Source organism: Oryctolagus cuniculus, chromosome 3 (genome assembly GCF_051225735.1).
Source record: "Oryctolagus cuniculus isolate XC-2025 breed Fujian yellow rabbit chromosome 3, ASM5122573v1, whole genome shotgun sequence".
NCBI classification, from domain to species: Eukaryota; Metazoa; Chordata; class Mammalia; order Lagomorpha; family Leporidae; genus Oryctolagus; species Oryctolagus cuniculus.
Window position 1 is genome coordinate 38,628,348 of NC_142869.1, and position 23,174 is coordinate 38,651,521.

Genomic DNA, 23,174 nt, shown 5'->3' on the forward strand with positions numbered 1-23,174 from the left:
CTTGGAATCGCTTCTGATTCTTGATACTGTGTCCCATCTTCTTTGCTGGACAGCACCGGGTTCCCTTCATTGTCCTGTGGAAGCAGCGGGGGCAGTGCGTCCAACACGGCCATGAATTCTCCTGCCATGTCCTACAGGCTGAGCGTTGGAGAATCCGTTACCAGCCGCCGGGATTCCACCATCACCCTCAGCAGCACCGTGAGCTTGGCCAGGCTCCTGCAGGAGCGAGGCATCTCTGCGAGAGTGTACCACAGCCCGCTGGCCGAGAAGCCCCTCCTGCAGCCTCTCCCCAAGGCCCCGGCTGTGCCCTCCACACCCCCCAACTCACCCTCTCACTCCCCTCGGTCCTCTCCCCTGCCCTTTGAGCCGCGCCTGCATCTCACTGAGAACTTTCTGGCCTCCCGGCCAGCCGAAACGTTCCTGCAGGAGCTGTACGGCCTGAGACCTGCCCGCAACCCTCCTGATGTCGGCCAGTTGAAGATGAACCTGGTGGACAGGCTCAAGAGACTGGGGATAGCCAGAGCAGTCAAGACCCCGGGCGCCCAGGAGAATGGGAGAAGCCAAGAGGCAGAGACGGGTCTCCCGAAACCAGACCCCACTGTGTATTTAACTTCAGGTAGCCACTTACTGGGTGGACTGAGGAGGAATCAGAGTCTTCCGGTCATGCTGGGGAGCTTTGGCGCTCCTGTTTGCACATCCTCACCCAAAATGGGTGTCCTGAAGGAAGACTGAGGCTCAGCAGGGAGCTGACCTCGTGTACAAGTCAGCACATGAAGGATGGAGACGCACGGATGCACGTGAGGGCAGAAGCATGTGGCAGAAGGGTCGTGGATGTGTTCGAGGGAAGTGGAGGGGTGGAAACTAGGTGGAGACGAGGCCCAAATGGGCGACGTCTGGCCAGTGGGGAGCATACCCGCACGGGCAGTGATGTTTGGAAGCAGAAAAGGAAGAAAGGTGTCATACACTTCTTCCGTTGAGTTTTCTTGTGTTGAAAATTAAAATGAAATAGAAGATAAGTGAAGTAATATTGAAACATACCAGAAATACTGAACTTGCTGGCACATTGACTTCTGGTAAGCACAGGGAGAACCCAGGTTAGAAAGAGGGGAAGAGAAAAGCGACAGCCTTGACTGTAGGTTATAGAAAGCTGTTCTGAAGGGTTGCTGGGTAAGCTCAGTGTATCACTGAGACAGCTTTACATTTTCCCCATCAATGGTCTGATTAAATTATGCATCCATGAATTGGTGTGCTCATAGCATTAGCAAAGCAAAACAAGGAATTAGGTCTTCTCTTTATTTCAGAAGTGGAGATTCCCTTTTTCTTCTCTGTTTTCATGCCCCTGAGCTACTGGGAGCCAACACACACCACTCAAATCCCTTTTTATTTATGGCAAATAAAAGTTCATTTTTAAAATTTGTATTTTTATACAACATCCAAAAAAAAAAAAAGAAAGTGGCTGGACTTATTTTAAGAAGGAAAATAGGGGTAAATTGATACCAAGGAAAGCTGTTTTTAGACTATTTCTTCTGCATAAGTGCAGTGGCCAAGGATACAAACCTAATTGCATGTCCTTCAAATTTCCCTGGAGGCTGACAGGGGGCTAAACCGGAAGTGCAATCAATAGGAATTAGGGAATGTCATGTATTTATATATGTAAAATTTTTTTGTAAAGAAAGTTGGTTGCAACTAATTTTTTCCAAAGTGCACTATGCAGATTTTTAATGAAAGATGACGTGAATTTGCACAAAAATTCTCAGGCACATTAAATTACTATAAACTGAAGAAAAACCCAGGTGCTTGCTTTGAAATTGTGTTTTTTTTTCCAAATATAAAATAAAGTGAAAACAATCTGCCTTGTTCTTGATATCTGTAGAATTAGTGAATGAACTTTTTAGTGAAGTCAAAGCTTTTTCTTTTTCTCCGCCCCCCCCCCCCCCTTAACAAACTGAGATGGTGAAGTAAGACTCTGGAGTTAGGATTCAGCAGTATGATTCAAGGCTACGGGTTGGGAAGAAACAGATCTATTACTTTCCAGTGTCTGCTCTTCTTTAGTTAGCATGGTTGTATAGCAAGGACCATTCAGAAAGAAATGCCCTTATGACACCAGACAGGGAGAAGAGAAGCGAGGGGCTCCTTAGGTTGTTTATGAAAGCTCGAGGAGTATTTCTTGATCTTTGTGGGGCTTCATTCGCAAATTACTTGCTCCTTTGTCCTGACTTAAAGGCAACCTATTGAAGAGCTCCTGACTCTTACTCTTGTGGTTTCTATCGGGGCCTTGTCCCCAGCCAGGGGAGGTCCTTCCTCTCTGGAGGCATTTCCCCTAATGGAAAGAAATCCAACACACGGACAATGGGAAGAACGTGTGAGTTGTCCATTCTTTTTAGAATCTTTTAATAAAAGTTTTCTAGACAAATATCTCAAAAACAGGGTAAAGATGTCACTGCCCTTTCTCTCCCCTTCTCTCAGCCATGCTGAGATCAGTGAGGCGCACACACACACATTCCAAGAAGGCCGCAGCAGGTCCACCTGCGAGGGTGGAACCATCTGAAGGGAGCAGGCATTCAACAGAATTCCCTAATGTTAAGTTTCCTAAATATTCCAGTTCACTTTTTTAAAACTAGCACTTGAATTTGTACATGAACTCTGGGTGCTTGCTTTAGCCAACTCATAAAGATTTTTATTTGTTCCCTAATAAAGTCATCTTCCTGTTGGCCTGGACATGCGCAGTTTCCAAAAAACATCAGGAAATAGGAGAATGTAAGGCCAGAGAGTAGTACAAAGTGTTAAATTACCAGATTTATATATTTTTATAAGTAGATAAATAGATTAAGCTAGGTTTTGTAGTGTTCTGTATTGAGTATAATTTGTATACTTTTTTATGATCAAGGCCTAAAGATCACTTTGGAGACAGAGAGATAAGCACATCTGATTAAGGAAAACTAGACGTAGGTCTTTGAAAATTTGGTCGATGTTCCACCAAAAAGGCAGTTCCTTGTATACTGGCGCATGCTTCTCTGTAGAAATGAATCCTGTCTTAAAACTGGGTTTTGCTGTCTTTGAAGTTTTTACCCAAAATTATTGTTGGTTCAGCCTGAGACTCTCGTAACAGAACTGTTGTGAAACATGGCAAGAAGAAACGGAGCCACACTGCAAGTTCCTCCTCCATGTATCTGCTGTGCTTTGGAACTGTTCACGTTCAAGTGTGTCCTGTGGCATCCACTGTGGACTTTCATGCCAGTAGGGGAAACCCCAGGCCTGTTTTTCTTTTTTTTAATCCTCCTTCAAGAAGGTTTTCCGTGATTATACCTCAGGTATTTCTGAGCATCCTGTTTGCTAGTAGGAGATATTATATTTGTGAGCTCATAATTAAGTTCAGAATTATGAAGACCCCTCTTTGTATGTAAATAGCCTGAGGCGTGGGTCTTTACAGAGAAGTGAATCACCATTGTTTAAAAATTTTTAAATGTTTTTCAAGTTTTATGTTTTTAGAGTTTTATGCTGTCCAGCCTTGATTTATCAACAGCAGAGAGGTCGGTCGCCACTGTGAACGTCCTTTTATGTTGTACGCTGATGTCCTTGACATTTGCTTAGAGCAGCAGAAGAGGTAAGCTAGGGACAGTCACGGGAGCTATTCTCTGTACAGGGTGGATCTTACCCAGTATTCCAGACTTGTTCCCGGTGGCCATTTGAGGACATAATTGGTGTAGTGAGTACTTGGTGATTGCTGACGTGGACTTGTGGCACCTGGAACGAGGGCTGCTGGCGTTGGTGGCCCAGCTCTCCGACGCCAGGTGCACGTGTTCCTGTGTGCCCCACGCAGCGCAGGGTGGCACGGAGCGGGCATGTGGGGGCAGCCGGGGAAGTGCTGTCATTTGGTATCTGGCACTTGACTTTGTCAAACAGCCCTGTATGCACCCACCTTTGCTTTGTCAAATGTACATCAGATAATAAACATGAGGAGCTTCTTAAATTTTCATTGTCTCCCTGTGTTTTTGTCCCAGCCCTTTGCACAGATAATCCAGTGCTAAGCCTTGCCCTTCCACTGTGTTGGTTTTGGTTAGAAAAACCTCTGTCGAGAAGCACATGCAAACCACTTAATAGTCATAATTAGTAAGTAGATTTTATTGTAGTTTCTTAGCTATTTTTAAGAAATAGAATATACAGTTGTCCCTTTGCTGCTCCTCCGCACGCGGAGGAGCCGCACCGGACCGGACGCTTGTTGTTCCCCTTTTTTACAAGTCTTTTCTATAGTAAAGTAAGAATAAGTAAACAGCGAACTCCCAAAGCAAGAATGAGTAGAGAGAAATGAGAAAGAACGAAGCAACAAACTTCCCCGCGAACTCTCCAACGCACTCTCCAACCAACCCACACCACCATGCCGTCTCTCTCCTCCTATATAGTCCTCTCCACCAATCCGTGCTCTGCTACCCACACGCTGAGCACGCTGCTCTCCTCCAATCAGGAGCAGCTCCTGCAGCTTGTCAAGTTGGTGAGAGGCAGCTGGGTAGAAGCTGTTTGCTCCTCTCCCAGCGCCATATTGTGGGAGAGCAGATGTATAGAATAAGTCTTAATTCCAGTAACAGTATAGTCCGAGTTGCTCCCCACAGATCCCCCTTTCTTTTTATTTTTTTGGCGTTGATACGCGCCTGTCTTCGGTGCCCCGCGGCACACACTCTGCTCTGCTTGCTAGAGTTGCCCACAGGTGCTTACAAGCCCTACCAATCAGGCAAACCGAATCCGGGTCCTCTCTTTGCCATGTTGTGAGGTTTTTTGGCGCTGATGTGTGCCTGTGTAAAGTTCAGCGTGATCTTCATGCTATTGACTGTCTTGTTTGTCGTGGTACTTCAGAGTTCGTTGAAAATGTCCCATATTCCAAGGATCCCAGGGGTTGAGGAAGAAAACAATGAATAACCAAATAGAGTTTTTTTCTTCTAGCTCTTCTGCTGGTAGGTTTACCAACCGAATTCTTCTCTCAGGGGTCCATATTGGTTGTGCCGCACCCTGCGGAAAAAAACAAACGGCGCCTCGTACTCTTCTGAGTAAGGGGAACGGGCCTTTCCATTGATTGTCCTGTAAATCCTTCCACATTACCCACTGTATTGATTCCTTATCAGCTGATTGAGCAGGCATTTCTGCGGGTGTTTTGCCGTTCTTTTTCTTGTTCAGAAAATTAATTGTATAAAGAGCTAAGGCCAAGGCATCCTTATTGGATGCGGCCATTTCCCCTATTCCCCCCTTTTGTTTAATTATTAAATTTTTTAAATATAAGTGAGTGCGTTCTACCACAGCTTGCCCTTGTGGATTGTATGGAATACCGGTAATATGGGAGATTCCGAATTCTTTCAAAAATGCAGCAAAACGAGCTGATGTATACGCTGGGCCATTATCCGTTTTGATCACATGAGGAACTCCCCAGGCTGCAAAAGCCTGCAAGCAGTGTTGGATTACTTGTTGTACTCCTTCTTTATTCATGGCTGTGGCCATAACTACACCTGAATATGTATCTACAGTGACGTGAACACAGCTTTGTCGCCCAAAAGAGGGGATATGTGTAACGTCCATCTGCCAGATATGTCCTGGTTTAAGGCCACGGGGATTGACTCCCGCAGGAATCTTTGGAACTATGGCAACAACGCACTTTTCACAGGACCTAATAATACCTTCTGCTTGCTTGCGGGGAATATTAAATTTAAAACTTAAAGTGTGGGTGTTAACATGCCATTTAGAGTGATATTCTTTAGCTTGTTCCAAAGCGGTGCATGCAAGCAAGAATCTTGAATAATGATCAGCCATCATGTTTCCTCGAGTAAGTGGGCCGGGTAAATTAGAATGAGCTCTTATGTGGCCTATGTAAATAGCATGCTCTCTTTGATTTAATAACCCCTGAATTTCACTTAAGAATAGACTGAGGAGGATTTAAGAATAAGGCACTGTGTAGCAAGCATCTGAACTGCATTCACCACATATGCACTATCAGACAAAATATTCATGGGTGCGCTCTCTCTGTGTAATACTGTTGCGATAATAGCTAATTCTGCATGTTGTGGAGAAGGGGATGCTGTTAAAACAAAATATCGTTGATTGTTGAATTTAGCTGCTCCTGTTCCGCCTTTAGCTCCATCCGTAAATACGGTAACTGCCCCTTGAATTGGATCCCTTCGCACCTTCTGCACCCGTTTTATTGAAACCTGTGTGCAGAAGTTAACAAATGGATGGCGAGGGTAGTGATTGTCAATCTCTATTTGTAGAATGAGAACTATGTATGCCCATTGCCAGCATTCCCTTGTAAAGGCTTCTACTGCCTCTTGAGCAAAGGGAACTACACATCGCTTTGGAGTCTTCCCCGCCATTTCTGTCGCCTTTTTTATTGCTGTTAATATCAAATCAGCCACCGCAATGCCTTGGGTGTATAGTACACGTGGTGCATGTGAATGTGGGTATACAAACAACAAGGGTCCTCCTTGCCAAATGACTGCGAAGGGATACAGCTGTTCCATAAAAATTAATATTTCTAGGGCTTGTTGTGGATCACATCTTTCCATCTGCATTGCTTTAATTTGTTTTTCGATTTTCTGTAACGCCAAGCGGGCTTCTTTTGTCAATCTACGAGGGGAATCAAGCTGGGCATCTCCTTCTAAAATATTGAATAATGGCATCATATCTTCGGTGGTTAATTTACAATAGGGCCTCAACCAATTTAAATTGCCACATAATTTTTGGAAGTCATTAAGGGTCTGCAACCCATCTATTGCAATTTCAAATTCTAATGGGGTCACCTTTTCAGAAGTTACTTTAAGCCCTAAGTACTGTACTACTTCCCCTTTTTGTATCTTCTACTTGTAACCCAACTTTTTCCAAATATAATAGCAACAGCTTATATGCTTCCATAAGGTGATTTTCACTTTCAGCCGTTATTAACAGGTCATCCATGTAGTGTAAAATTTGTACTTTTGGGCACTGTTGTCGAACCAGCTCTACTGCCTGGTCAACATATAGCTGGCATATGGCAGGACTGTTAGTCATTCCTTGGGGAAGCACTTTCCATTCATATCTTTTGTCGGGACCTTGATGATTAATGGAAGGTACGGTGAAAGCAAACCTCTGAATGTCTTGTTCATGTAGAGGTATGCTAAAAAAGCAGTCCTTCAGATTGAGTACTATTAATGGCCAATGCTTTGGGATCATAGTAGGAACCAGGAGTCCGGGTTGTAATGCCCCCATGGGTTGCATCTGCTGATTAACAGCCCGTAAATCATGCAACAACCGGTATTTCCCCGATTTTTTCTTTATCACGAATATTGGCGTATTCCATGGGGAGGTTGATGGTTGCAAATGGCCTGCCTCTAATTGTTGTAACACCATATCATTTACCTCAGCCAACTTTTCCTGGGTAAGGGGCCACTGTGGTATCCACTTTGGCTTGTTGTCCAGCCATGACAGTGGCAGCGGCTGCATCTCAGTGGCCCCCACGAAAAACCCGTGTCCTGTCTTTTAAAGTCGCCTTTGGGCTGGGCTAGGTCCCTTCTGCCTTCTCTGGAGCCTAATCCTCTCTCCTGATATCCCTTTTTATACATAATACGCCGTCCTGTAGAACTCTCCAATTGGTCTTCATTGGTTAATGTCAGTCCCAATTGTTCTAAAATGTCTCTTCCCCATAATATGATGGGGAGTGCACTAACATAAGGTTGCACATTTCCCTTGTTCCCTTCTTGATCCTGCCAATGAAGCACCTGAGCACTCCTTGATGGTGTCATGGCCGCACCTAGGCCTACTAAAGTATTATCTCCTGGCTGAAGGGGCCATGACTTCGGCCAATCATTTTCCGAAATTATACTTACATCTGCACCCGTATCTAGCAGGCCCTGAATCGACTTTCCTCTAATGGTTAAGGTCCACAGAGGTCGATCTGCTAAAGACAGGGACAAGGCTGCAAATTTCTCCCCTTGGGGTCCATGAACATCCTGCGCTCCAGTCATAATCAGCATTTGAGCCACAGGTTCTTCTGGCTTGATTTGTATAATACCCTTTGTAGATTGTATCAGCACCTTTAACTTATCAAAGGGTAATTGGATAACTCCGGTAATGACCATTAGGCCTCTTAAAGCATTTGTTTCTTTTCCTATGATTATTCCAAATCCCTTATGCTCAGCCGAAATTGTTTCTGCCCTCACCTCTATGGCTTGTGCTCCCATTTGAGGTGTTAGTACCGAATACCCGGTGGCTCGTAACTCTGCGCAGTAAATATTTGGTTTTTGTATTGTTGGGACCGTGGCATCCACCGATTGTTTTGGCCCCGGGGTGCAGGGGCCCACATTCCGTTTTTTTGTTGTTGTCCATATACACCTGGTCTTTTTATGGGGCCTGACTCATTTGGCATCCTCAGGGGATTGCCTGTGCTATACATTTTAGAGTAACATTCACTGACCCAATGATTCCCTCTTCTACAGCGTGGGCAAAGGCCTGGTCTTCTCAAGTTCTCTATGCCCTGCTGATCTCGGGCTGGAAATTTCGCCCTATATTCCCTCATTAAATGCCCTTCTCGACCACATCTAAAGCATTTTCGTCCCCTCATGTTCTGTCTAAATTGTCGGGTCACTGCTACTGCAGCATGTGATCCAGAAGCTACATCATCCATGACATCCCTACAGATTTTCAAAAAGGTAGGGATGTCCTTATGCTGCCATGGTCTAAGAGCGTCACGACATGTTTTATTGGCCTGTTCATATGCCAATCTTCTGACTAAGGGCATTGCTTCTTCCACAGTTTCAAAGATATTTCCCGCTGCTTCCATTAATCTGTTCACGAAGTCAGCGTAAGGTTCAGTAGAGCCCTGCACTATCTTAGTCAAGCTGTGTCTTATCTCTCCTTTTCTGGGTACCACCTTCCAGGCTCTTCTTGCTATCTCTCTTACTTGTAAGAGGACAGCTGTTGGTAGTCGGGCCTGCTCATCGGGATTGGCAAATCGCCCTTCTCCATTTAACATTTCCTCATCCCATGTTTGATTCCCTGCTCGATAGTTCTGCTTTGAATATTCTCGCGCGAATTCTCTATAAGCAGCTAACCATAAGAGGAAGTCACCCCCGCCCAACACCGCCTTTACTAAGTTTCTCCAATCCTCGGGTATTAGGCCTTGCTGTCCAATGTTATCAAGGATTGCCTGTGTGAAACTTGCATGGGGGCCATACAATTGCACTGATTGTTGCAATTCTTTAAGTAATTTGTGATCAAGAGGCGTCCAACCCCTGTTTCCCTGTTGATCCTGAATTACAGGAAACACCTGGCCTGGTTCCTGGTACTGCTCCCAAGTAGGTTTTCTATAAACAGCTCCCCTTTGCTTGCTTTCGGTTCTTGGCCTTTCTATCTCCTCCTGCATACCTACTCCCTCCATCACTCCTTCCTCCTCCCACTCTTCTTCAATCTCATGTGGAAAAAAGGGGCTTTTCTTTACAGGAGGAAATTTTGGTAGTACCAATGGGCGATACCGGGGTGGTGATTCATCCTTTATGGTTGAATTTGCCAGCCTTGTAGGGCCAGGATATATTCTTGGCATCTCTCTCGGGGGCGAGGTTCCCTCTTCAGCTTCTTCCTCCCCCCTGTAAGCTTCCTGGCTCTCTAAATCCTTCTTTGATTTTCTTCTCACCTGTTTGTTACAATAGCTGCTCGCCTGGCTGCCCTGCCATAATTCTTCCTGCAATTCACTCCCCTCATTAAGCAACAACTCGATCCCTTCCGTGGGGTCCTGAAGCGCCTGATCAATGAGTTGCCACAGCTTCAGCACTTCTAGCGATTCCCCAGCTGCGTGCAATTGCCGCCCCACCTGCCTCCACTGCTGTAGAAACCAGGGGGACGTCTCTACGACTGCTCTTACGAATGCATGAATTTTCCTCCCCCCTCATTTCCCTCGCTTAGAAGAAAAGCTGCGAGGAGGTGGGGAGTGGGAAGAGAGAGTGAGAGAAACCGCATTCAGCCCATAACGGATGATCTTTAGGGAGAAATAGAGGATGGTGCCTAGCAGGAAGAAGACGTAGCCAGTGGGCAAAGAGTAGCCAAAGAACTCCATTGTCTGTACTGTCCGTGACATGTTGGAGCAGTGGGCGTAGTGGAAGACTGAGTCTCCCAGGCGTTCCCAGTAAATACCTCTTTCCTAGCTTCTATTTTTCTTCCCCCGTGGCTTTTTTCCTGGGTTCTAACTAGCTTCTCACCAGCACTTTTTCCGTCGGCTTTCCCCTAGGCTCTTTGCTAGTCTCTCTCTCCGGTATTTTCCCACTTCTTCCCGCTTCTTCCCTCCTAGGTTTCCTATCCGAGTCACGGCACCATTTGCTGCTCCTCCGCACGCGGAGGAGCCATACCGGACCGGACGCTTGTTGTTCCCCTTTTTTACAAGTCTTTTCTATAGTAAAGTAAGAATAAGTAAACAGCGAACTCCCAAAGCAAGAATGATAGAGAGAAATGAGAAAGAACGAAGCAACAAACTTCCCCGCGAACTCTCCAACGCACTCTCCAACCAACCCACACCACCATGCCGTCTCTCTCCTCCTATATAGTCCTCTCCACCAATCCGTGCTCTGCTACCCACACACTGAGCACGCTGCTCTCCTCCAATCAGGAGCAGCTCCTGCAGCTTGTCAAGTTGGTGAGAGGCAGCTGGGTAGAAGCTGTTTGCTCCTCTCCCAGCGCCATATTGTGGGAGAGCAGATGTATAGAATAAGTCTTAATTCCAGTAACAGTATAGTCCGAGTTGCTCCCCACACCCTTAGTATCTGTGAGGGACGATACAAGGACACCCCCACCACCACCAAACCCACACAAACAGGGGAAAAATGACAGATGTTCAAATCTCCTAAGTGACGTGTTGTAGTATTTGCATATAATCTACACACATCCTCTTGTATTCTTAAGTCATCTCTACTTTACTTACAACACCTAATACAGTGTGAGTACTATGTAAATAGTTGTTATATGGTATTGTTTACGGAACAGTAACAGGAAAAAAAGTGCATGGGCAGTATAGAGTCCTGTTTCTTTTTTTTTTTTTTTGACAGGCAGAGTGGACAGTGAGAGAGAGAGACAGAGAGAGAAAGGTCTTCCTTTTGCCGTTGGTTCACCCTCCAATGGCCGCCGCTGCAGCCGGCGCACCGCGCTGATCCTGGCAGGAGCCAGGAGCCAGGTGCTTTTCCTGGTCTCCCATGGGGTGCAGGGCCCAAGCACCTGGGCCATCCTCCACTGCACTCCCTGGCCATAGCAGAGAGCTGGCCTGGAAGAGGGGCAACCGGGACAGAATCCGGCGCCCCAACCGGGACTAGAACCCGGTGTGCCGGCGCCGCAAGGTGGAGGATTAGCCTATTGAGCCACGGCGCCGGCTCTAGAGTCCTGTTTCTAAAAAGAATTCTTTGTTTATTTGAAAGTCAGAGAGAGAGGGATCTTCTACCTGCTGGTTGACTCCCTGAGGAGCCACAATGGCCAGAGCTAAGCCAGGACGAACCAGGGGCCAGGAGCTTCATCCAGGTCTCTCATGGGGGTGGCAGAGGCCCAGGCACTGTGCCCTCCCTCTTCTGCTGCTTCTCCCAGCTGATTGGCAGGGAGCTGACTTGGAAGTGGAGCAGCCAGGACTCAGACCAGCGCCCATATGGGATGCTGGTGTCACAGGTGGCGGCTTTACCTGCCTGCTATGCCACAGTGCTGAGCCCTGATGTGACTGATTTATTCATTTTAATCCATGGGTGTGAAACTCACAGATACAACTAGACACCATAATGTTTCCTTAGCCATGTAACAGTAACAGAAGCATAAAATCTTAGGTCACTGATAAGCAGCTACTAAGTTTAAGAAAGTTTAGGATGCACTTTTAACAGTTCTTTTCCTATAATTTACAATTTTCCATGGGCACTCAGATATTGAGAAACCGTTTCCAAGAAAGAAAATTTGAACATTGTTGGACACAATGTTCACAAAAGGTCTTTTATATATTTAACGTCTGCATTTCCTTTAAAAATGCATTTAATACTCATTCGGAATTATGAACATTTTGTGAGGAATAAATGAAGTATGAGGCCACTTCTTCTTAGGTGTAAAATTTAGCAATATTCCCAGTCTGTTGTGTTTCTTTCACAAAGGTCAGTAGATGTATTTAAGTCCAAAAACCTTCAGATAAGGGCACTGATTTGGGGCTTTGTATGTCCTGTTGCCTTCACCCCTGTCCTCATTGTATTCAGCAATGGTAATGCCAAGTCGTATTTTTCTGTTTTTCATGCAGTTTTCTAGAAAATATGGGTCAAAATAGTGCAAAAATTTTTTTAAGATTTATTTACTTATTTGAAAGGTAGAATTAGAGAGAGAGCAAAATCTTCCATCCTCTGCTTCACCCCTCACATGGCCGTGATAGCCAGCACTGGTCCAGGCCAAAACCAGGAGCCAGAAACACCATCCGGATCTCCCACGTGGGTGCAGAGCCAAACACCTGGGCCTTCTTCAGCTTTTCCCAGGCCATTAGCAGGGAACTGGATCAGAAGCGGAGCAGCTGGAACACCCACGAACACTCATGTGGGATGCCAGCATTGCAGGTGGCAGCTTTACCTGCTACCCACAGCATCGGCCCCAACACAAAATTTTTAAATAAATACATAGTTCCCAAGTTTGGTAAAGATGCCAAATATAACTAGGGGCAGATAGGCAGTGTTATTGGCAATGGCACAAAATGTTTTGTTCTTTGAAAAGTATGAGTCACGTGTGCAAAAGGTGATATGAAATGTTAGTGAAAAACACATGAAAAGCAAATACAAAAAAATTAAAAGTTTTCTTTCACAAAACAACTTTCTTGGCAAAAATTAAAGTGTTAAAAAGCTGGATTTTCATAGTCCATGTATACATTAGAATGAGCCAGAAAATTTTACAAAGTATTTTGACTTTATATAATTCACCACTTTTATATAATTTATATAATTCTACCACTTACATAGTTATTGTCACCATCTCTCACACAATCTCTAGGTACAATAACGTCAAGAGTTAGTACTACACTTCATGTTCCACCTCGGTATACACACACACACACCATACATGTACTGGGTCACTCCCCAAATGCCCCCAAGATCTGGGGCTGGCCCAGGCCAAAGCCAGAAGCCTGGAACTTCATCCAGAACTGCCCACGTGGATGCACACATTAGCAGGAGGCTGGAATCAGTGTCTACCGCTGTGCCAAACACCTGTCTCCTTGGGATTTGAGTCTCAGTTCTGCTCCCAATCCCAGCTACCTGACACTCTGGCATGCAGCAGATGATGATAAACTGGGTCCCTGCCTCCAGTTTGGACAACTTGGTTTGAGTTCCTGGCTCCTGGGCTTTTGGGGAGTGAACTAGTGGGTAGGAGGACCTTTCTCTGTTTCTGTCTCTCTGCCTCTCAAATAAATACTTAAAAAAAAAAAAATAAGGAATGTTAATATAGACTTGTATTTGGTAAACTCCAACATCCAGTCTGTAGTTGGAAATGGATTTGACTTCATGGCCAGTCAAATCCATCAGTCGTTCTCTGTGTAATTTGTTCCCCTCCTTTTCAGCTTTGAAAGTCTGTCATCATCTAGTTCATGGTGGTTGGAGTAGGGGCAGCCCTTGTGCAGCCTTGAGGCGTCTTCCCTCTGTCCGCACCGAGACTGGTGTAGCAGATAGAAAGGACCTGGTTTTCCAGGGACGCTGCTGAGTCTGCAGCAACTCCCATAGCACCACCTCCAGGCTTTATATTTTCTGAAGTTAAGAAGCCACTCTGATCAAGCCACGCATAGTCCAGGAACAGCTATGCGTATTTGAACTAGCCCACAGCCCGCCTTTGAGAAACATTGCCATAAATACCGATGTTGCCCAGGCTCCATGCTAGACCCCCTTCTCTCACATGGTACCCTCTCCCTGTGTGATTTCACTCACTCTCCTGGCTGGAAATTTCATCGATGAGGCCTGCTAAATCTGTCTCTAAATTTGACCTCCCAAAATATGGAACAAACTCTCCAATAGACATGGCTGGTTGATTGTCTCAACATGTCTCTAAAGCTGCTTATCCCCTGGACTTTCCCATTGCAGTAAATGGCACCACCATCTACTCAACTGCTCAAGCTAGCAACCCAGGAGTGGTTGCCACCCCCATTCCCTCACCCTGGGGTGCAGGCAATGGCCAAGTCTTGTATCTTCCCGGCATCCTCGCTGCCACAGTTAGGCAGGGCCGCCCTTTGCGCTCATCTGGGCCACTGGCACAGACACGTCCCCTGGCTTGCCTGCCTCTGTCTTGGTCCTTCCAATGGTTTCCCTGCTGTGCAGACAGAATGATCTTCCTGAGGTGCAGACCTAGTCGGATCCCTTCTCTGATGGACACTCTCGCCTGATGCCTTAGACTAGAGGAGTAATCCCTGGTGCACGCTCCCACTGCATCCTGTACGTAGAGTCACTGTGCCTTTATTGCACTTGTCTCTCTCTGTTCATCTCTCAGCTCTCTTAAGCACAGGAACTGGGGTACATACCCAACCCTAGCAACAGTGCCTGGCGTGCCTCACACTTCACTGTCCACGGCACGCCAGGGTGAGTCTACATTGGTGCTTTGTAAACTGTGGGTGGAGACCCATCAGTGGCTCATGAAGTCAATCTAGTACTTTACCATCAGCCTTAATTTAAAGAAGAGAAAGAAATGTAAAGACGAGCAATAAGATTATTTCACAAATCTTTCATTATAAAATGTGTAAAGCACGTCTTATGATGAGTTAGAATAAAGATGGAATCAGGAGGCTATAATAAACAAGCACTTTTTGTCTATAGTGAGAAAAAGCAGTTATATTTAGAAAAAAAATCTGAAACCCTTGGTAACCAAAAGAGACTTGGGGATCTGCACTTTAAGCAATTTCAAAGCCTTAAATGCAAGGAAGAAAGTGCCTACTTTTGAGTTTCAAGTTTCTGTGAGCAAATGACAGAGGAATTTAAAATCTATCACAGCCCTTGCCTGGCAACTATTGCCACAGGCAGATTAAGCCCAGGAGTGCTGTTAAATTCTATGAATTTTGCCTCTGAAAACACACTGTACGCCTATTTTGTTTCATGGCTGATGATGAAAATGGAAACTCAGCATCCAGAGTGTGAATTCCTGGCTGTTGAAGGTGGTCACCGTTGTGGGCCTTGTAGAATGTAACTGCTGCTTTTGCAACCTTCTCTTTAAGAAGAGTGCCCTGAGCCAATGAGGAGTGGCGATTCTGTTCCCATAGCAATAAAAGAAACAAACCTTCCCTTGCCATCTCCCAAGGACAAACCTCCCGGTTCAGGTCCAAGTAGAGGAGACCTGGACAGAGGCGTGACTTCCTCGTCTAGTCTGACTCATTGCACTACCAAGAGATTCCAAGTGGAGGGTCTTTAGAAGGGGAATTCGCATTCAGGCCAGTTCAGCCTTGCTGAAGCCTTCGGTTGGATCCCCTGGGAGTCTGTCTCTGCACAGCGCGTGCTGTGGGTTTTCTGCCTTGGCCTTTAATGACCACGGAAAGTCTTGAGTTCTCCAACCCTGGGGTTTGATGTAAAATGAACTCTGGTTTTGTGTTGATGGGGAATAGTTTCTTTAGAATGTTGTGGTTTCTTTGAGACTCGACTTGAGATGAAACTGCTTGGGAAAAAATAAATCTGGGCCATCCAAGGTAAGCTCTTTGGAAAAGATGTTTTCTATGATTTTTATCCCTGCTGCTTTTTAATACTAACCATGTCGGTGCACTGGTGACTACGGTGTCACCAACTGCCGCATGCAGCCTGTTGGGCCTCAGGTAAAGTCATCAGGGAGAAAGTTAGCAAAGGAAAAGATTCTTGTGTGTGTGCACGCACACACACACACACACACGCCTATATAGTCAGAGCCGTACAATGGGCTATCAAGCCACAGCAAATGCAGATTTACCTGTGCTGAGATGGAACTATCCACTACATAGCCTGTTATGTAAAAACAACAAGATACAACATAATAGGCAATTGTTCTGATCTACACTAAAACCAATTTACTATTCATAATAAATATTACTTTGGAAGGGCACCAAAAGAAGTGTTAGCGATGGTTGCCTCTTGGGAAGGCGCAGGGAGTCAAGGACTGACACTGGCTGCTAGGCAGAGTGGCGGCGCTGCTGAAATGCGACTGGCCTCTGCCCACGCCCCTCAGATGTCCTCCCTGCCACTTTGGTTGTCCTAGCTCCTCCCTTGGCACTCCCAGACCCCCTCGTGATGCCTGGCATGGGTATGGAGTGGGGTCCTCCAGGACCCTGTTCCCACCGTATAGTTCGTGTCTGTTCTGATTGTCAACAGCATTGTCTCGCTGATTGTTACGTGTTTGGAGTGTCACCCCGTGGGTGTTCAGAAGAGCGCCCTTGACTTTTTAAAAGCAAAAGAATATAGACCAAGGCCTTGTGTAGTGTGGGGGGGAAGGGGGACATGAAGACAACCAAGTGGTCATCAATGCAAAACCAGGTAAATATGTAAATGGGTATATTCATTGAATAGAGATTGCATGGTTAAGATAATATAGAAACAAATCCCAAATTCATTTTTTTGAAGACTTATTTATTTATTTGAGAGACAGAGTTGCAGAGAAAGAGAGGGAGAGGCAGAGAAAGAAGTCTTCTATCTGCTGATTCACTCCCCAAATGACCACAATGGCCAGAATTGAATGGATCCAAAGCCAGGAGCCAGGAGCCAAGAATTCTTCTGGGTCTCCCACATGGGTGCAGGGGCCCAAGCGCTTGGGCCATCTTCTACTGCCTTCCCAGGCATATTAGCAGGAGCTGGATAGGAAGAGAAACAGCTGGGACACGAACCTATGCCCATATGGGATGCTGGCCGCAGGTCAAGACTTAACCTACTACACCACAGCGTTGGCCCCTCAAACTCATTCTAAATATTTGTTTTAGAATAATCTGGTGTTGGCAGAATGAAGTGTGTATAGATACAGTATAGTATAGTAGGTATGAGAGCTTAGTCACAAACTTCTGTTGAAGCTAGGCGAAGAGTGAGTTCATTATACTGGATTTGTTGAAAGCAAAAAAATGTATCTATGACAAAGTATTTTTTGTTACCATTGAAAATTCTATAAATCCATTTCTTTAGAATTCTGGAAAATGTTACATAAAATATTTTCAGAGCAAGGGCTGATCAAGTCACCGTTTCTCATAGTGTTCATTTCACTTTAACAGGTTTCCTTTTTGGTGTTCAGTTAGTTGTCACCGATCAGGGAGAACATATGATATTTGTCCCTTTGGGACTGGCTTATTTCACTCAGCATAATGATTTCCAAATTCCTAACAGGGATCACTTTTCAGTTAAAATTTAAACACCTAAGAATAATTGTGTGTTAATTACAGAGTTCAACCAATAGTACTAGAACAAAAAAAAAAAAAAAAAAACACTAAAATGGATAAAGTATTACATTGTACATCAACGGTCATGACAAGAGCTAATCAAGTCAGTCCTTGCCCTGACTGTTGATGAACAACTTAATACGTTATCCCTCTTAGTATTTTTGTTTGTTTGTTCTACTTAATACTTTTGGTTGAATACTGTAATCAATACACAGTTATTCTTAAGTGTTGAAACTTAAAGGAAAAGTGATCGCTGTTAAATATAAGAGTGGGAGTAAGAGAGGGAAGAGATGTGCAATTCGGGACATGCTCAAGCTGACCTGCCCCAAACGGTAGAGTTAGAAACATACCAGGGGATTCCAATTCAATCCCATCAAGGTGGCATGTACCAATGCCATCTCACTAGTCCCAGTGATCAATTTCTATTCACAATTGATCATAATGATAGGACTAAGAGCCAAAGGGAGCACATAAACAAGACTAGTGTCTGCAAATACTAGCCAATAGAATCAAAAAGGGAGAGAATGATCCAACATGGGAAGTGAGATACACAGCAGACCCATAGAATGGCAGATGTCCTAAACAGCACTCTGGCCCTCAGAATCAGCCCTTAAGGCACGTGGATCTGGCTGAAAAGCCCATGAGAGTATTTCAGGCATGGAAAGCCAAGACACTCTGTCAAAAAAAAAAAAAAAAACTAAATGAAAGATCTCTGTGAGTGAGATCCCAGTGGAAAGAACAGGTTATCAAAGAAGGAGGTACCTTTCTCTGAAGGGAGGAGAGAATGTCCACTCTGACTACGACCTTGTCTAAATATGATCAGAGTCGGTGAACTCAAAAGGCTTCCATAGCCTTGGCAACTCATGACAAGAGCCTAGGGTGATTACTGATGCCATAAACAAGAGTGTCAATTTGTTAACAACAGGAGTCACTGTGCACTTACTCCTTATGTAGGATCTCTGTCCTTAATGTGCTGTACAGTGTGATTTAATGCTATAAGTAGTACTCAAACAGTATTTTTCACTTTGTGTTTCTATGTGGGTGCAAACTGATGAAATCTTTACTTAATATATGCTAAACTGATCTTCTGTATATAAAGAGAATTGAAAATGAATCTTGAAGGGGGGAGGGAGCAGGAAAGGGGAGGGTTGCAGGTGGCAGGGAAGTTATGGCGGGGGGAGCCATTGTAATCCATAAGCTTTACTTTGGAAATTTATATTCATTAAATAAAAGTTAAAAAAAATATTTTCAGAGGTCATCTTGAAGTGCTAGTAATTTTTACTTCCTTAGGCTTTTCTGTTATAACTTTCTTTACAATGAACTTGTTTCAATTTCACACACACACACACATACCCCTTTTCTCCCAAAACTGCAGAAATGAAAGCTTCTAGTCACAAAAAGCCACTGTAGTGTTGATGGTATTCTTTTTTAAATATTTATTTATTTTATTTGAAAAGCAGTTACACAGAGAGCTGGGGGGGGGGTGTCTTCTATCCACTGGTTCACTCCCCAGGTGGCCACAACAGCCAGAGTTGGGCCAACTGAAGCCAGGAGCCAGGAGCTTCTTCCAGGTCTCCCATGCAGATGCAGGGGCCCAAGCACTTGGGCCATCTTCTACTGCTTTCCCAGGTCATAGCAAAGAGCTGGACAGCAAATAGAGCAGGTGGGGCTCAAACCAGTGCCCACAGGGGATACTGGCACTGCAGGCCAGGGCTTTAACCCGCTGCGCCACAGCCGGCCCCGGTTGATGGTATTCTTAGGCTGCAGTTTTTGAGAATGCGCTGTGTATAAGGCCTGTGCCCCAAGCTGGTCTCATTTGAAGTACACAGTGGCCCCCTGAGGAGTGAACTCCCATGGTCTCCAATTTCAGAGAGGAAACTGGGGCTCAGAGAAGCAAACCTAGCTGCCTTATGGCCCCTGGCCTGAGAGGCAGAGGCGCCTCCACACCATGTCAGACCCCGGATGTGAGCAGTGGTCCCTTTGCTGGCACATGGACCATGGTCTTTTAGGCTGAAGGCCATGGTCTCGGGCTGAGGGCCTTCGGTTTTGTGCCAAACATACACAAGTCCTCAAAACTTCCACAGAAAATGGAATTAAAAGATAAATATATTTTTAGTGTGAAAAAATTTCAAATCCATGCATATTTTTCATAATATCCATTTTCCATGAACTTTTTGAAGCCCCTTCACACTCACACCCCCTGTATGATATTGTGTTTTCTGGCTTTTGTGGAATTCCAAAGCTTTTATTCCTGTCCTGTCATCTTAGTGAGGTTCTGGAAACAAAAGAAGATAACACGTGTGGCCACGCCTTCCTGCTTCTCTGTTAGCTCCTAACAGGGGGTCTGCCATCTGCGGAGCTGGAGAAGAGCTTCCCCTCTGTGATTCAGGAGGTGACCAGGAAAGAGGACCTGGGAGATTTCCTTGTGTTGTTGTTAGAGTAACAGAACTAGTGTTCCAGAAAGTTCTATGAGGGATCTGCCATGGGGATTTCCCTTCACATCACCAAGAGCCATTGCAGCCTGATGAAAGGCAGAGGCTTGGGAGTCGGGGGCACTTAGGCTTGTTCCCAACACAGCAGTGTGCTACCTCCGTCCTTAGCTGTTGAAGAACCTTAAAAATCAAACCAAGATGGAGTGACCTAAGCCAATACCATTAAAAACAAGAAGTCACCTTTGCCCCAAATAAAAATTAAAGTTTTTTTTTTTTTTTGACAGGCAGAGTGGACAGTGAGAGAGAGAGACAGAGAGAAAGGTCTTCCTTTGCCGTTGGTTCACCCTCCAATGGCCGCCGCGGCTGGCGCGCTGCGGCCGGCGCACCGCGCTGATCCGATGGCAGGAGCCAGGAGCCAGGTGCTTTTCCTGGTCTCCCATGGGGTGCAGGGCCCAAGCACCTGGGCCATCCTCCACTGCACTCCCTGGCCACAGCAGAGAGCTGGCCTGGAAGAGGGGCAACCGGGACAGAATCTGGCGCCCCAACCGGGACTAGAACCCGGTGTGCCGGCGCCGCTAGGCGGAGGATTAGCCTAGTGAGCCGCGGCGCCAGCCAAAAATTAAAGTTTAAAAATTACAGCCCTAAACTTTTTCCCCCAAAGCTAAAATTAGGTGCAGCTATAAAAATAAGAGACCCTATGCTTAGCTAGCTGTGACACTTGTGCCTGGCTGTGCTAAGACCTAACCCAGTTTGTATGCTTCCTAATACTCAAATAACGGTGTGGGAAGCGGGACGCCGCTCTCCCACAAGGGGAACAAAGGGAGGGAGACGTCATCCCCCCTCAGGGTGAACAAGATGGCGCTGGCAGGGAAAGGAACTACTAAAGAAGTAAACAACAAAATGGCGATGAGGTGCATGCCTCCCATGTGATCCCGTAGCTGATTGGATAGAAGACGCATGCCCTTCACATGATCAGCTCGCGGATTGGACTGATGTGTGCATGGACTCTATAGTGCTTTTGATTGGTCGCTGCGGGTATATAAACCGTGTGGCTTTGTACTGGGGGGGCTCTCTGGACTCCCGAGTTCAGGAGGCCCGTCTGCGCAGCCGCCAAATAAATCCTCTTGCTTTTGCATCAGCTGGTCTGGAGTCTGAGTCTTTGGGGTGTGCCTCTCGACGTGTTATTAGCATCCTCACTCCGAGGGTCTAACACTGTGAACTCGGGACAGCAATGTCCGAGTGCTTGTTGTGTCCCTGGCTCACAGTTGTGGGGAGCAACTGGGAGCAACTCGGACTAGACTAAGTTACTGGAATTAAGACTTATTCTATGCATCTGCTCTCCCACAATATGGCGCTGAGAAGGGAGAAACAGCTTCTACACAGCTGCCTCCAGTTCAACCAATAAACTGTAGGACCTGCTCCTGATTGGAGGAGAGCAGCGTACTTGGCGTGTGGGTAGCAGAGTTGGGATTGGTGGAAGAGGATTATAAAGGAGGAGAGAGACAACATGCACCAGGAACATCTAAGGGGAACATCTAGCTGAAGGAACACCTGTGCAGCCCCCGAGAGAGCCGGCCGGCGGTGTGTCGCTCCCCTGCGGAAGTGGGGAAAGTGGCCAGGGGGAACCGCCCTTCCACGGAGGTGGAAGGGACAGTAGCCAACCCGGGAAGAACCAGCAGCAAACCCGGGGAGGGCCGAGCAGACAAAAGAACAGCGCAGGGTCCTGTGTCGTTCCTCCATGAAGAAGGGGAGCGACACACAGTGGCACTCAATTATGGAAAATTTTAAATTGCTCTCAAGTCTACCGGGTAGCAGGGGGTGAGATGTTAAAAGATGAAGGTAGTTAAAATGTTTGTGGCCAAGTGGGACTAAAAGATATATTTACTTTGGGATAGAACAATTTGAAATCCATGCAAAGTTTTTTTTTCATGATATGCATTTTTCATGAACGTGAAGCCCTTGCACCAGACTGACAGCTTCTGGAATCCGCCATTGTCCTCTGGGCCTTCCTGAGCCCTTCCCTGTATGTCTCTTAAGTGTTTATGCTTTGATCCTGAATGGTTAACCTCTCTGTTGTTATTTTCCCATTTCAGCAAACATTTCTTGACCTAGCAGCCAAGACCGCCCCTGACCTGGGACCATGCACCCCAACCCTCTCATCTATTGCACCTGCTGGGACCCCTGGAACCTGGGACCACGAAAGTTGATTAAGACCCCTCATCCACCAAGCCAGACCACCACAGGACGGACCAAGTAAGGATTATGTGACATTGGGTAGGTAAAGGGTTTGGGTTCCATTTGTAGCTTTCTTACTCCCTCAAGATTTTCAAAACCATCATCTTAGTAGCAAAATCCCAGGTGGTCCAGAAGACCCAGCCTGACACAGCCTGCCCTACCAGACTATCGGCTGCACACTGATCTCGCCAATCCTGTCTGTGTTAGTGTGGTTTTTCAAATGAGAAAGTCTCCAAGTTGGTGCATCAGGGAAAGCACAGTTTCCAAAGGGCCTTGATGGTGGCTGCCCCTTCCATGTGGGACAAGAGCTTTAGGAACTGAGGGACAAAGCCTGACGCCAGCCCCGGGGTTCCCTGAGACAGCGAACAAGAGCCTAGGTTCCAAAGATCTCAGATCTTCAAGATCCTACTTGTGTTTCAATGTCAGGCCACCATGGGAATATATTTCATCTAGGAGTGTCCCGTGTGGGTGAATGTCCAGTTTTCCCTTTCTGGTTATTAATTCTTCCTTTTCAGGCTAGCTCCTCTTCAGCCAGCTTCAAAAGACCAAAATTACCTCCAATCCCAACCAACAGCAAAACCTGTTGTCAACCCAAAGTAAGTATTTTTATGACTATGAGGCAGGACTGGTTCGAGACATGAATAAAATCATCTCCCACCTCAGCCTTCACAGCCCGATCTGTCAGGAACTGCCTGAGACGTCAGAGAATTGCTCAAATCCACCGTGAATTCCCCCAAACCTCGGGCCCCACACATAGCTTCTGTGATTCGTCTGTACCCACAGCTTCCAATTCACTGCAAAAGAGCTCTCCGCAGTCTGTCGTGATGTCCGCTAACTTTATCTCACATCTACACACACACACAGGCTGCTGTTGTATCTGCGGGTTCTGCATCGTGGATCCAACCCACCATGGGTGAAAATATGTTGTTGCAAAGAACAATGTGTCTGTATTAAACATGTGCAGATTGTTTTTCTTGTCATTGTTCCTTAAACAATACAGCAATGATTTACATAGTATTTACATGGATTAGGTGGTATGAGCAATCCTGAGAAGGTTGAAAGTGTCCAAGATGGGTGTAGGCAGGTGGTTTGCTCATGCTATGTCGTTTTAAACGAGGAATTTGAGCATCTGTGAATTTTGGTATTCATCGGGG

The 23,174-nt window shown here is 45.9% G+C and overlaps 2 protein-coding genes across 7 annotated transcripts in view; both read left to right on the forward strand.

The window, feature by feature from the left end:
• Positions 1-3,970, forward strand: part of TRAK2 (trafficking kinesin protein 2) — a 71,691-nt gene extending 67,721 nt beyond the window's left edge. For all 6 annotated transcript variants that reach the window (XM_008258966.5, XM_008258968.5, XM_051849285.3 and 3 more), the window contains one exon: positions 54-3,970. In XM_008258966.5, the coding sequence (XP_008257188.1) occupies positions 54-732 (679 nt within the window). In that variant the 3' untranslated portion in view covers positions 733-3,970. The remainder of the gene's footprint in view (positions 1-53) is intronic.
• A 17,914-nt stretch (positions 3,971-21,884) lies between these two features.
• The window catches only part of FLACC1 (flagellum associated containing coiled-coil domains 1), a 29,543-nt gene continuing 28,253 nt past the window's right edge, over positions 21,885-23,174 (forward strand). Inside the window, exons 1-2 of the mRNA XM_002712533.6 lie at positions 21,885-22,038; positions 22,536-22,616. Of these exons, the coding sequence (XP_002712579.2) occupies positions 21,926-22,038; positions 22,536-22,616 (194 nt within the window). The 5' untranslated portion in view covers positions 21,885-21,925. The remainder of the gene's footprint in view (positions 22,039-22,535; positions 22,617-23,174) is intronic.